A 15481-nucleotide genomic window follows, 5' to 3' on the forward strand; every position below is an offset into this window, starting at 1 on the left:
GGAATTCTTGAACCTCTCAAAAATCCAAAATACGTTTTAACCCAGAGGATGAATGAAAAAAGGAAAAAAATCAAAGCAGATTAAAGGCATTAACTTCATTTTGATCTGCAGACCTTCTGTTCTGACAAAAGTGATTGGATGAATCTGACAGTTTCTCTTTCTCGTTCCTTTCTTTCTTCTTCTGTTACCCTCTCTCATTTTTTTCTCTAGGTTTTCTTTTATGATGAAACTAGATTAGTTATTACTTAGAATTGTAATCTATTCAAGTGTAAAGCAAGTTGATTTTCTGATGTTCTCAAACCTCCTACTCCTCTGGTATTAAATTAAGACTGAAAGGGCTTATTTATTTTCCCCTTGTTCTTTTATTGGCTATTTTCCTGGAATGTGTGGACACCTTTGCATTCTCATTACTGAAGCCACTTAATTTACTAAAGTAAAACGTGCAGAACTTTTGGCTATTTTCTTTCTTATCTGATATATTTTCAACATAGAGGAATTGTCAAGGCTGATAGCTGTGAGAGCTTGCTTTCTTAGAAGCCAGGCAGGTGTTGCTGGTAAGGGCTGGCAATTTTTAAATAACTCTATACCTTGTATTTTAGCTACTCTGGTGATCGTCATCATCCCAGTTTTTAGGTGGGGGAACTTGAGACACAGAGAGGGTAACTAACTTGTCTCAGATCACACAACAAATAGTAATGGAGTTGGGATTCAAACCCAGTTTGGCTAAGGAGTCTGAAAGTAGCGGTATGGCTTGTATTTAGCTCATTTCTTTATTTGACCAGGACTTCCTTGGTGGTCAGACAGTAAAGCATCTGCCTACAATGTGGGAGACCTGGGTTCAGTCCCTGGGTTGGGAAGAACTCCTGGAGAAGGAAATGGCAACCCTCTCCAGTATTCTTGCCTGGAAAATCCTATGGACAGAGGAGCTTGGTAGGCTACAGTCCATGGGGTCTCAAAGAGTCGGACATGACTGAGCGACTTCACTCACTTCACTTTTATCTGATCAAAAGTTATAGGGGAAAAATGAATTCCTGACATACTTCATTGCACCCTGCATATCTTTGTGTTAATAATGATGTTAAAAATTGGGGAGGGTGTTTGTTGGCCATGGAAGATGCCTCTCCCACATGTTGATATTGACAATACAATACCTCTTATTTCTGATTCTTGGAGAAGCTTTCTTTTGATGAGGGGAGCAACTGAGGAAAGAAACTAGAGTGGCAAGACAGTTTATGACATGTGATTTTGGAATTTTATCCTGGAGATTGTTATACTGGTTGCTCAGAGGCTATATTTAATAAATAAGACAACTTATGAAAGGTGCTCAGTCACGGTGCCCAGAGAGGAAGACCTGGAGGTAACATGACATCTTTCTTTCTTTCTGCTTTGCAGAGGTGCAGCAAGTTGCTGTCTGATAAGCAGTGAGCTGTACTTTTCTAACTTGAGAACATCAGACCGCAGAGTAGTGCTCTGTGGATTCCAGTTCAGCACAGATGAACTGTGCAGTGTCTATGCAGGAGAGTCAGTTCTTTAAGCAGGAGAGATGTTCATTCTTCTCTGTTAGAGGTGAAGACAAAGCCACATGGCATCTTTTAGAAATGAACAAAAAGTTGATTCTCTAAACATAGATTTTTTCTGAAAGCTAATTCTGCCTCAGGGATCTTTGATGTTGAATGTTGATGAAAAATCAGTCAAATTTGTGACTGTCAGTTTCAGAACCACTGTGCTGAATAACTATATCTAGATTCCAAATTCTGCCAACCGTTTCTTACCATTCTCTTATTCCCTCTATGTGTTCTCTGATCCTCTAATATAGTCACACATCCCATTTCTTGATTGGAAAGACATTGCAAGTGTTTTTACACAAAAATCCTGGAACTTTAGTTTTTTTTTTCTCCCAGAGATTTAGGAAATTTCAAAGACACTTTTGTTCTAATTACAAAAGTAAAACATATTGTATCTTATATTAATATGTATTCAGTTACCTTGTTTTAATGTTCTGTAAGCACAGAACAATTTGCAGATGTTTTTCTTGTTTGCTGGTTTATATACTAACTTTCTTATTCACTTAACTAATTAATTAATTAGTTAATGTTTGTTTTCCCTCCAGCATATAAATTAGAATCTTTTTGTCAGGTTCTTTGCTTTATCTTCAAAGCCTGAAGCAAAACCTATTTAGAGCATAGACATTACTCAATAAATATTGCTGACTGAATACATGAATGAATTATGCATGTATTAGAATTGATATGAAAGTGAAAAGAAGAAAATAGAAGCCCTAGAAATAAACTGAATAACGTTTAAAAGATACATATACAGGCAGTCCTTGCTTTGCATTTTATTGCAGGACCATAAAAATGACTATGCAAGATGAAATTATATAAAACAATCCTAATGATCAATGAGAAAAGTTATTATTGTTCTTTGACATTTAAAAAATTTTCCAAATCATTAAAATTTCTCTTAGTGTTGACTGTAAAGGTAGAGGGAAATGAAAGAAATAATAAAACCAGTATTTATTTAGTACAAGCTAATTTAAAACATTAGAAGCATTGAGATTAAATTGGTTGATTTCTTTGTAAAATCTGGTCAGAAGTAGTTTGCTTGTTTGCTATAGTACAGTTTATGAAATGGAGTGAACATCTTTTCTGTGCCCAGAGGAGTTGTCATATTCCTAAGTCTGGATCAGCTTCCAACATTTTATCCTTTGTGCTTTCCATGTCAGGAAATGTGTATGAGAGTTCCTTAAACGTGAAGGTTTTTTTGGCCAGTATCACTTCCTCTGGGACATTATTATCATTTTGTTACAACCACTTGCCTTACTGTTTAAGTTAATGAGTTTGCTTTCACTAAGTTCCCCTGACTGTACATCTGGAGTTTCTCAAATGGGGAACGGCAGCATTATCTACATTCCCATAATCAGTTAGGTCTTAACTCCATTTGTATTTGACGTAGGTTGCACTTCCAGCATTAGTACTTTTTGTTTCTGGGCTGTACTTCCATCTTTGTTGGCCAACTCCCTCTTTTGATTATTCATGTCATATGCATTTATCATTGCAAGAAAAGGAGGCCGCACCACTATGCACTTTGCTGTCTGTGCATAACAAATGTGTAATGACCCGTCACCGGCAGACTTTGAAAGGGGCGCTATGATTGGTCATGATCATGATGCACGTATGTTATTTACATGGTAGCTGATGGACTGAAGAGCTGGCAGTGAACTTTGTATTTTATGCAATTACTCATAGTTAATATACCACACAACTGAAACTTAAGCTGTGGTGCTGGGCTACTGGTGTTATTTAACTCAACTGTAGCAGCTGAAATTCACACTCATTAGAACCATGCAAAATGAGGGCTGCCTCGTTTCCAGACTATCTTATGGATACATGTGTATTTTTTCTTTAGCAAAGTGGGTTGCTTTATACATGTGATTGTGTAGTTTTATTTTTTCAATTAATATTATATGATATGCATGTCAAAAAACAATAATCTCATCTTTATGTTTTATGATGACATAGTATTTGATTGAATGGGCTTAACCAATGGTTTGTTTAATCAATCCTCCTTTTTGGATGTTTAGGCTTTTTCTATTTTTCTCAATTATAAAATATGCTACAGTGGTCACCTCTGTAGATAAGATGTTGCGATAGCAACTGTTATTTATTTGAAATGAACATCTTTCCAGGGGTGGAATTCCTGGCTCACAGGATAGATATACTTTGAAAACATTTCCATATTTTTTTCAAATTTCCCTTCAGAAAGATGTTTCTGTTTGGACTCCTACCAGTGATGTAAATTGAAAGATGCTGGTGCATATGTCCTAAACCCTTGCCCACATTGAGAGTGTCATTCTTTGAAGTTTTTGCCATTTTTATATGCGAAACATGTATTTTGTTTTAATAATTAGTTTTGATTACTAGGTAGGTTGAATATTTTTCATGAGTTTGTAGTAAATGTATTTTGACCTATGGAATTTTATTCTGCCTAGTATTATAGCAGTTTTCAGATGGTAGGAATTTTTTTTTGTTTTATTAGGTTGAGAGCATATATTACTACAAAGCTCTACCAGATGAATAGATCTGTGTACTTGGATCACAGTCACATGTATATACCATTCTTTGGGGATTATAAGGAGTATCCATGGGCTTTATCTTATAACCGTCAGTTTCCAAAAGCTTTCCTTTTTTTTTTTTTCCTTTTATTTTAAAGAAAGAGAAAACAGCCCACATCTAGGAGGAGATTCTAGTTAATTTTTCATTACATGACTTTTAGGAGATGGGGTCAGAAGGAGCTAGTAGGGCATTCAATTATGTGCTCAAGCAAGTTGGAAGGTTTTTTCCCCTTCTGGTGTACAATATTTTACTTGGGCTTGTTTTTCAAGTGCACTGAAGTGTGACTAAACATTTTTGGGTACTGCCATTATGTAAAGAAGAGGCTCCGTCTTGTTAAATATTCCTTCATCAACTTTGCAGTTAGGCAGTTACGGGCAGTAAGGAGCCTGCAAGGGCATGCATGGGCTTTGGGCATTGGGCACAGGGAGGGTTGCTGGGAGGCGGGGGCCTGGGGGAAACTTAGGATTGGGGTGCTCTCTTGCCCCCTCCCACTGCTGTAGAGAAAATGATTGGCTCCAGCTGGTTTCTGTCTCAGACTTTTGGATGGGTCATCAGTGGAGAAAGAGAGAAGCTCACGTGGTCGGACCTCAGCTCATCTGAGGGCTAAAGGTTCTCCATCAGTCGGGACGTGGAATTGGAGCTCTGTCCTTCTGGAGCGTGGTGGAGAGCTGAGACACGGTTCAGAACCAAAGGAGTAGAGAAGGCCTTGGATTCCTTTTGTCTTTAGGTTGGGGACGAGGGAGGCTTGGCGAGGAAGATGTCCACTGAAAATGTGGAAGGGAAGCCCACCAGCTCTGGGGACAGAGGAAGACCTCGGAGCTACACTTTGCTCAGGGTTGTCCAGCCGATGTTTAACCGCAGTATTTTCACTTCTGCAGTCTCTCCTGCAGCAGAACGCATCCGATTCATCTTGGGCGAGGAGGATGACAGCCCAGCACCCCCTCAGCTCTTCACGGAACTGGATGAGCTGCTGGCCGTGGATGGGCAAGAGATGGAGTGGAAGGAGACGGCGAGGTGAGGCATGGCTGAGTGTGCAGGACTGAGCCAGGGAAACAAGGACGGGGCAAGATCGTTGTCTGGGAGCCCCTTTCTCTAACCTGAGCACTTTGAATGACCGATGAGCCTGAGGTTGGCTGGTTAAAGATTAAAAGGATTCCTTTTCTTCTCTTTGACATTGACGTGGATGCAGGAGACCCTTTGTTTCACTGCTGGGGTCATTGGTCTGCATTTTAACCTTTATAAGATATTAGAAGTAAATCGCCATTTATAGGTATTTAACAATAAAATATTTTAAAGAGAGAAAGTCAAGCACCTAAAATGATGGCCTGGAGATATATGCCCATGGTCTCCACATGCCATTATTCCAAGTGAAAACTTGTCATCTTTTAAAGATAGAGTGAAAACAAGTAGAAGGTTCACTTGAATTGGGCGTAGTAGGGACCCGAGTTTAATTTCAGACCCTTGTCACCTGCCAGCTCATAACATTCATCATCATATATAAATATACATACAATATATATGTGCAACTTAAGATATACAATATATAAATATAATATATATGTTAAAATATGTTGTATTTATATTATATAGTTTATTTATAAATATATATCATGTTATATCAGATATATCATTGTATCATGGACATTTACCTACATACATGTATATATGCAGAAATGCTATACAAATTGTTAAGCACTGCACAAATATCTAAAGTTTCATTAATCTCACAACAGAGCTTTTCTTTCTTTCTACATGTAGATTTAGTTATATACACCACATTAAATCGTCTATGACATATAAAAATCATTTAATACAAAGATGTTGATATAGTGGCAGTTATTGGTCTGTTGTCATCACTCTATGGAGGTTCAGTGTATTTGACTTTCACCAACAAAATAATATTGACATATCCCTTTTATAGGCTGTAATTTAATTCACATCAATTAAATTCAGCCAGTATGTTTTTAATGACTCTAACCTGGGTCTCCTACATTGCAGGCAGATTCTTTACCACCTGAGCCACCAGGGAAGCCAAACAACATGCCTTTTATAGGCTGTAATTTATTTCAAATCAATTAAATTCAGCCAGTACATTTTGACCGTACAGTACATGTTGGGCACTGTTTTAGGTACTGGGAATACAGAAGTGCGCAATAACTCATTTCTGCCCCTCCATCTCAAATGCTCCCTCTTGAAGCTCTTCATTCTTTGCTCTCTTGGGGGCCTCTTTCCAGTTGTTGTCTCTTTTCCCCCTCTCTTTGCACCAGTCACCTGGATATTAAAAGTTTTTCATAAAGTATGCTTTTAGTTGATAAAACACTCTCCCGAAGAAGTCTGTCAAACTGAAAACTTGTACCAGTATCTCTATTTCATTCTTTATTTTTCTTCTTTCTAACAGAAAAGATCAGAGTGAGAATTATACTGGTGCAGCATTAATTAAGTGTTGGGGAGATTTTGATTTAGTTTTGACTTTGCTGCTAACTAGCATGTCATATAATCATGTAGTTTTCCTGAGCTTGTGTTTTTTATGTTGTCAAATGAGAGTCATATTGGGTTGCATTGTTTCTAATATCATTGTATTTTATAGCTCTAAAATTCCATCCCTCTTTGTATATTGGTGTCATCAGCTGCAACTAGAGAAGTTCCATTGATTCTTAACTTTCATCTTAAAATTCTGTGCGAGTACCTATATAGAGCAGAATTCAGGTACAGCATTCTGTTTTTAATTTCAGCCAAATGCAGACTGTACTTTATTTTATGTGACCCCTGGTCCCAGAAATGTGAAGGGATCACAGCTCATTGTATCAGTAGTTCAAAATTGAATGAGATGGACACAAAATTTTCATTTAAGATTTTTAAAGGTTAAGATGGTCATGAATAATTTACGATTTTTAAAAGCTGGCTATTTCCTTGGGAACAACATATGTGTCCGTTTGGTAATGTCATGGGTTCCTGAGAGAGTGTACTGCTGGAGAAAAAGTGTGGTGGGTGTATACCATGTCATGAAGGAAACTGTCCAGAAAGAAACATACGACAATAGTCTACTTTCTATAACTTCTCCTATATAAGACTTGCCACAATTACTATTAATTAATTAATCATATATGTGATATTCTTTTTTTCATTTTGTCTACCTCATTATACTCATTCACCTGAAGGGAGAGATTATGATTATGATTAGTTGAGAACTGATTGCCTTAGAATCTACTGTTCTAAATATAATAATTTCTTAAAATTATTGTGTGATTGAAGTTGGAGGTCTGTGATAACCCATTTCTTTCTGACTGATGTATAGCTCAGTGTACCCAGGCATCCAGCCCAAGGTACCCAGCGCACCACTGACAAAGCCCAAAGAGGACCTTTGTTTGATGTTTCAAACTAATTCATCAATACACTGATGTCATCTGCGTATAGTTCTCTAGCCCAGACTTCTTGACTTGTTTGATTGAAAACAAATATTTGGGTGGGTAGTTGGCATCTCAAAGGGCTTCCCAGGAGGCACTAGTGGTAAAGAACCTGCCTACCAAGTCAGGAGATATATGAACCACATTTTTATATCAATCCCAGGATTGGGATAGATCCCAGGATTGGGAAGATCCTCTGGGGGAGGGCATGGCAACCTACTCCAGTATTCTTGTCTGGAGAATCCCCAGGGACAGAGGAGCCTGGTGGGCTATAGTCCATAGGGTCACATAGAGTCAGACACAACTGAAGTGACTTAGCATGCATGCAGGCATCTCAAAGTAAAATGTCAGAAACTGAGCTTCTGATCTTCCCACATCAGACCTGCTCTTCCTACAAGGTTCCCCACCACAGTGAACAACTCCATTTTTTTAGTTGTTCAAGCCAGAAAGATTGGAGTCTTTTTGACACCTGTCTTTCTCTGCATCCCTTACTTGATGCACTGGCAAAGCCTATCTAGTTTACCCTCAACGTTATTCAGATATTCAGAATCTCACCATTATCTTGCATTCAGTGCTGCCGCAACCCTGGTCTAATCCACCATTCTTTTTCTAGATGACTGCAAATGCTTCGTAATTAGTCCATCTCCCTGAACCTGCCCTTACTTCCCTCATGAGCTCTACACAATGATCTCTTGACCTCATCTCCTTCTTCTCCTCCTGGTTAGCTCTGCTCTAGCCTCACTGGCTTGGTCATACTCCTGTGTCAGGGCCTTTGCCTTGTGCTTCCCTTTGTCTGAAATGCTCTCCCTGTGTACCCAGTGTCATCTCTGTGGCCCATTTCCTCACCTCCTTCAGGTCTCTATTCAACCATGACCTCCTCAGTGGAAAAAAGCAACTTTCCCCAAACTTTCCTATCCCTCATCCTTTATTCTGTTTGTCTTTAGTACTTATCAACGTTTGGCATGTTAACATATCGTCTCTCTCCAATAAAAGTAAAGCTCCATGAGGGCAGGAACTTGGGGTTGTTTTGGTCACCACTATATTCCTAGTGTTTTCAGCTACCTGTGACACAGCCCATAGTTGAAAATTGCGTGTTTATAGAATGAACGAATAGAGAAATAGAGCCTTGATTCTTAGCTTACTGCTCCACCTAAATTCTGTGGGGAAGTTTGGAGATGGTTGCATCTCCAGAAGTGATTCAGATTGTCAGTGGGTTTTACTTCCTGCAACATGACTCTGCTTCTGAATATTTTGATAGTAATTTATGACGGCCATTTATGATGTCCAGTTTCCAGGCACGATGGGGCTTTTCTTCCCCACAAAAAGCTCTAAAACCTACCAGACTAATAAAAGTTTAAGACTTAAAAGGGACTCATTTTGCATATTAAAATGCAGCATGAATTTTTTTTTGGCTAACATTAAACAGAGGATTCTTTGCTTTTTGTGAAAATTCCAATTAAAGGGACTATTTTATTGGATAAAACTACACGGAGCTGGAGAGAGGTCTCTCGATCTCTCCAGCTCCGTGTAGTTTCCACCGTGAGTCCACACCCCATAGAACACAATAACACCCTCTTTAGTATTTTCCCTTTTAATGTTTTATACTTTTTTCAGTTGACCAATGATTTCATTTGACCAAGAATATCCTACATGGAGTCTCAACATTACTGCAGTTTTAGTCCTACTTCAGGAAGTTCAGGTTAGCTCTGTGTCTTAAAAAATAAGGAAAATGCTTCCACTGGTAAGAAAAATATCCCCTTTTAAGTCTCACAAAGCACAGTAGTCATGTAAAACTATAAACAAGGGAAGTCTTTATTTATATGACGTTTGAAGTATAGCCAACCCTACCACCCTCTTTTTTCCCACATCTTTTCCCTGATTTTTTCTTTCCTGAAAGTCAAAACTTTGAATTTTCACTGGCTTTCCCAAAGGTAGAATGATCAGACCTGAGAAATATATATAATCAGTGGAATACAGAGAATATTATTTTTCAAAAGAGTATCCTTAGTGTTAGGTCATTAGAATACTGACATTCAGAGACTCCCTGGTGGCCCAGTAGTTTAGACTGCATGCTTCAACTGCAGGAGGTGCAGGTTTAGAGAACCCTGGTCAGAGAACTAAAATTCCCTGAGTGCGCATGGCATGGCAAAAAGTCAAAAAACCAAAACTTTAATACTGACTTTCAGTGATGTAGCAGTAGTTCTAATGGAACATTTGGTACTAGTGAATGATCCTGTGCTTCTCATTAAGAATTTCTAGGTGACTGTTGTTGTTCAGTTCCTAAGTTATGTCCAACTCTTTGCAACCCAGTGGACTGCAGCACACCAGACTCCTCTGTCCTTCACCATCTCCTGAAGCTCACTCAAATTCATGTCCATTGAGTGGGGGATGCTATCTAACCATCTCACCCTCTACTGCCCCCTTCTCCTTTTGCTTTCTATCTTTGCCAGCATCAGGGTCTTTTCCAATGAGTTGGCTTTTCACATCAGGTGGCCAAAATATTGGTGCTTGAGCAACAGTCCTTCCAATGAACATTCAGGACTGATTTCCTTTAGAATTGACTGGTTTGATCTCCTTGCAGTCCAAGGGACTCTCAAGAGTCTTCTCCAACACCACAATTTGAAACCATCAATTCTTCGGCGCTCAGTCTTCTTTATGATCCAACTCTCACATCCATATATGACTACTGGAAAAACCGTAGCTTTGACTATATGAACTTTTGTCAGCAAAGTGATGTCTCCACTTTTTAATATGCTACCTAGGTTTGTCATAGCTTTCCTTCTAGGTGACTAGGCATCAGCTAATTGATTCATGAAGCAAACTGGTTAAAGAATAAGTCATGATCCAGTTTTGGTGATGGCCTTAAGCCAGAAAGGCTATCACAACCCTCCATGACTCCAAACTCTTTATTTCTGTGAGTCAGTGATGTTTGCCAACGTGGCTTTTGGCTTCCAGTTTTCCCTCAGTGAATATTCAGATGGGCCGTGTTGGAATTCATCACTGTTCTAAGAATCTGTGTTAAAGATCACTTCCCCAGTGAGACTCAAATTCTACTGCCAAACCTGTGTAAAAAAGAAAGACATCACGAGTTTCAATAAACCCAACAAGCCAACAAAGGGAAAGGGCACTGATGTTTCAGTTCTAGTGGGCCACATGGAGGAACAGTTTTTGCTTGGCCAAGTGACCCTGCCTCCCTTTGGGGAACCTGACCTGGGTTCTGGGCCTGGCCATCAAACATAACCACATGCCCATACCCTGGGGTTTTGCAGAGGGACCCTAATCTACACTGACTCCACTATTTCTTCTCCACTGTGTTACTCTGGAAAATTCCATTTGAGACCAGGTTTATTTTTTCTGTAAGAAAAAGGAATTTAATCATCTATGTAATTATATGTGGTTACTACACTGTTTTGCAATAACTTTCACAGTTGATCTACAAATTTAAGAATTCTCCTTAAAAACATCGTTTATCCCAGATATGCACTAGCATTGGCATCTTTTATGTGCAATGAGGCATTTATTAGTTAACAAGAAATTTATTATTGTTTTAATAGCTTTATATAGTTGGATTATATTCTAGGGCAAAGGTCATGTCTATTTTCCACTGTAAAACTGGCATAATTTTAAGTTAGAGGTCTTCTCTTTTCTTAATTGTATTTAATCACATGATTGGAAAGTTGCAAAATGTTCAGTGTTTCCCATGGGCCTTCTATTTCTTCAACAAACTAGTGAAATACTGTTTGGTTGGCAGTCACTCAAAGTGTGTTAAACTGCAATGTACTTTATCATTATTCTTCTAAGACCTTGGGAAAAATAAACTTCACCTAATAAACTCTTTCTTAAAGGTTATAACAGTTTTGTGATTGCCAGCATTTAAAAAGCCAACTTCTGAAATTAATTTTTCTATAACATGTCAAATAACTAAGACAAAAGGATAAGTAGGGAACTTATTGCAAATATATGGTTATTCATAGTTATTATGAAGGGTAGATAGTAGCTTTTAGTACATTTTACAGTAAAAATGTCTGGTCTTTAGAACTGTAATTACATGGTTCTAAAGCACCTTCACAAATTCACTGACACATGAATAGGCTGAACTTCGGTACCTTTGCCTTAGCCTTTTCTTTAATGGGTTCTGATTTGAACTGAGTCATTTTCAGTTTTTTCTCAACTTTGTCCTTGATATGTGAGGAAGATAGACATAGCATGTATAGTTTCTGGAATGAAACTACCTGCAGTCTGTTTAAATGGGCAAACCATTACTTTATGCGTGCATGTTTGAGGTGCAGTTTCTTGAACAATTCAAGCAGTGTATTTTTAAAAATTCATTCATTCTTTAGTTGGCTGCATCGGGTCTTAGTTGCGGTACACGGAATCTTTCATTGTGGCACACAGACTCTCTAGTTGTGCTCAGTAGTTGTGGTATGTGGGTTTAGTTGCCCCTCAGCATGTGGAATCTTAGTTCCCAGACCAGGGATTAAACCTGTGTTCCCTTCATGGCAAGGCAGATTCTTAACCACTGGACCACCAGGGAAGTCCCTCAGGCAATGTATTTTAAAGGAATTTAATAGTCATTATCCCAGAATTACCTTGTGCTATTCGCTATACTATGACATGACATCATCACAACATATAATATTTACTGAACTCAAAGTGAAATAGATACTTAAACTGAACTTTGAGACAATACTTGTCTTTCATAGATTTTAAGGAACTGGCTAGTTTTGAGACTTTACATTCCCATTTCATTATGGTTAAATCTTGACCAAATCTTAACTGGTATAATTCAGGAGGTTGAATAATACTATTTTCTAAATCCAAGCTAGTTGGGATTATTTCTAAATATGCTTTTGAAACTCTTTCAAAGTCGTATTTAAGATGAACTATGGAGAGTAATTGGTCACAAAAGCATGCAATGGTTTTACTCCTTTTTTTAAAAAGAAGATTTTGTCAAACTTACATTGTTTGGACAATTGAAGATTATGGCAGGAAGAGCTCTTGTCATATACTGTACGTAAGTGAGGCTTAGTTTTCTTTTACAAAATGCATTTGGCTATAAGGACTTACGGCAACTGATAGAAGAGCAAGTGGTCATCATTCAGAAGAGATAAGAGGGAAGTAAAGGCTGAATATACAGAACACTCCCATTTACTGACTTTCTAGCTGGCCCTTGTTATTCATCTTGGACTTAAATTCTGTGACCAAAGATTCTATCCCTCAGATAATAAGAATACTCTTAGAAATAAAAGCAAGACCACTACTACCATCTTTATGGATAACATAATTATATGCAATTCTGACTAGGTTTCATATACAATGGAATCTTCTAGACTCTCATCTTGAGTGATAAATTATAACATCAAATGGAAATATGATTCACATACTTGTCACCAATCAACATGTTAGAGATTCTGTAAGTCTGAAAAGGTAATATGCCTGAAGTTAGCCAGTGTAATATACTCTGTAAAATGATTACTTTCAAAATAACCCAATTACCTTTTATCCTCTGGGCAAATCCATAGAATTCTATAAGAATGTGATGTGAAGTTGTCATTTTTCTCTCATTTCCATCTACTTCTGTGGTTCTAATACCAACAAAGGTGAAGAACTGTTAATTAACACACACTTGCACACGCACACACACAGAATATTAAAGATCTTTCTTTCAGAATGTTTCAAAGCTACTTTTGTAGAATAAACAAGGTCTAGTTCTGAAGTTTTAGAACTTTTTGGTGTTGGTTTTTTAATGTGAGGGAAAACATGTGAAAACCTCCACTCCTTACACTTTTGGGGATACACCGGGAAGGAGGAGGGTCTTAGGGTGGAGGGTGAGGTTCGGGATAAGGTTGGCATTGAAGTGTGAGAATTTCCTGGGTGGGAGAGGAAAGAGGGAATTTAGAATATAGCTAATATACTCATGAATCACATGAGTGTTGGGCTTGATTAGAATTCTGAGTTTTCCTTGACATTGTGGCTGATCTGTTGATCTATTTTCACTCATGATTCTAATAATGTGTTCTTTTATTCCCCTTGGGAGTGGTGAGCAGTCTATAAATAATACCTTATGTAGAGCTTCCTCTCATCTCTGCCCTTTGTTCTCATCTTCAGTGAGTTGGATGAGTGTTTAGCTTTTCCTAGGAAAACATTTTTCAATCATTAAACTTTTGGGTGAAGAGTGTAGGAAACGAATTTTTAATCCCTTCTTTATCTTGTCCAATATCTTTGAGAGTTTTGAAGTGATAGAAAGCAACATTTTCTCTGGTCATGATAAACAGCAAAATCATGATGTTTTCCTGTTTCCCTTTACCAGTGTAGGAAGAGTCAATATATATAATAGGTGGGATATAAAGACTGTCAAATGTGTTTTGCTCTCATTTCCATTAAACTTTTTGCATTCCTATATATTGCTAAGTTATCAAAATGTCTATAAATCTTGGAAAGAAGAAACTATAAAATAGGGTTATTTGTTCCATTACTAGGGTTAATAAGAGATCTGTTACTATCAGAGTAGATGCATTGTTTACTGAGCTTGTATATTTTTAAACACATGTGGAGCTAAGCTCGAGGGGTAAAAGCTTCTATTAGCATCTTGATGAGAAGGGAACTTGTGTTAACCTAGAGAGAGTTATCAATGTAAGATACAGCAACACGTGCTGGCCCTCTTTAAGCATGAAAGGGGAATGTTATATTTGTCTAACCATTTTACACACCATATTTTTAAATATTTACAATAAATTTTGGTTCATTACTGATTATTTCACCTTGTATAAACTTGCCTTGTGAAGTTACAACAGAATTCTCACAATAGTGATTATTTTTACACACTGTAGGCTCCACCCACATGGAGAATTTGAAATGCATATTTTTCCTACATTATTTAAAAAAAATTTGTTCAGTAATCATTCTTAAAGATTTCATGGTTACATGTAGATAGATATAAAACCAAGAATACATTGTTTTTTTTCTTTCTCTCTAACACCAGGGAGAGGAGCAGGCTGGTGAGTCTGTTTGGTGTATTTATAAAGGTAATTCAGTTAATGATAGAATAAGCTTTTAAGACTCCACAAAAGGAGACATTTTGAAAGTGCTGGTGGGGGTGGAACTGGAGAGGTTGGTGTTGCTATTTCCAGAGGTGATGAGAACACTTTTAATTGCTCTTCACTTGAATCTCATGTTTCTAGGTGGATTAAGTTTGAAGAAAAAGTGGAACAGGGTGGAGAGAGATGGAGCAAACCCCACGTGGCCACCTTGTCCCTTCACAGCTTATTTGAGCTGAGGACGTGTATGGAGAAAGGATCCATCATGCTAGACAGGGAAGCTTCTTCTCTCCCACAGTTGGTGGGTAAGTATGTTGTCTTAAGTTCTTAGCATTTTTTCTGCTCTATCTGCCTGTCTATGAATCTTTCTCAATGCAGATGACTTCTAGTGTAAGCAGAGCTGAATATTCTGTGGCATTTAATCTCTGTCTCCTTTTAATTTTTATTGTTATTTTAAAAATATCTGCCTATTTATTTTTGGCTGCATCAGGTCTTAGTTGCAGTACTTGTGATCTTCATTGAAGCACGTGGGATCTTTCATCGAGGTGCGCAGGCTTCTCTCTAGTTGCAGATTATGGGTTTTTAGTTGAAGTGCCTGGGTTTAGTAATTTTAGCAAGTGGGCTTAGTTGCCCTGTGACATGTAGGATCTTAGTTCCCCAAACAAGAATCCAACCTGCATCCCCTGCGCTGGAAGGCAGATTCTTAACCACCGGACCACCAGGGAAGTTCCTCTTTCTCTTAAGGTTTATTGCAGAAAATTTGGAAAATACAGACAAATACTGAGAACAAAATTTTAAAAAATCATCCATTGTACTTCCATCTGAACATAGCTGTTGTTAATATTTTGGCATATTTCCATCCAGTTTTATTTCTAAGTCCTCTCTCTTATGCTTTTCACTTTTATGTTATTTTTAAAATGATAAT

General features: G+C 37.8%; 1 protein-coding gene across 4 annotated transcripts in view; it reads left to right on the forward strand.

The window, feature by feature from the left end:
* The window catches only part of SLC4A4 (solute carrier family 4 member 4), a 363818-nt gene that overhangs the window by 147983 nt on the left and 200354 nt on the right, over window positions 1-15481 (forward strand). For all 4 annotated transcript variants that reach the window (XM_070791561.1, XM_070791562.1, XM_019962896.2 and 1 more), the window contains exons 4-5: window positions 4994-5129; window positions 14701-14861. In XM_070791561.1, the coding sequence (XP_070647662.1) occupies window positions 4994-5129; window positions 14701-14861 (297 nt within the window). The remainder of the gene's footprint in view (window positions 1-4993; window positions 5130-14700; window positions 14862-15481) is intronic.

Source organism: Bos indicus, chromosome 6 (genome assembly GCF_029378745.1).
Source record: "Bos indicus isolate NIAB-ARS_2022 breed Sahiwal x Tharparkar chromosome 6, NIAB-ARS_B.indTharparkar_mat_pri_1.0, whole genome shotgun sequence".
Classification (NCBI taxonomy): Eukaryota; Metazoa; Chordata; class Mammalia; order Artiodactyla; family Bovidae; genus Bos; species Bos indicus.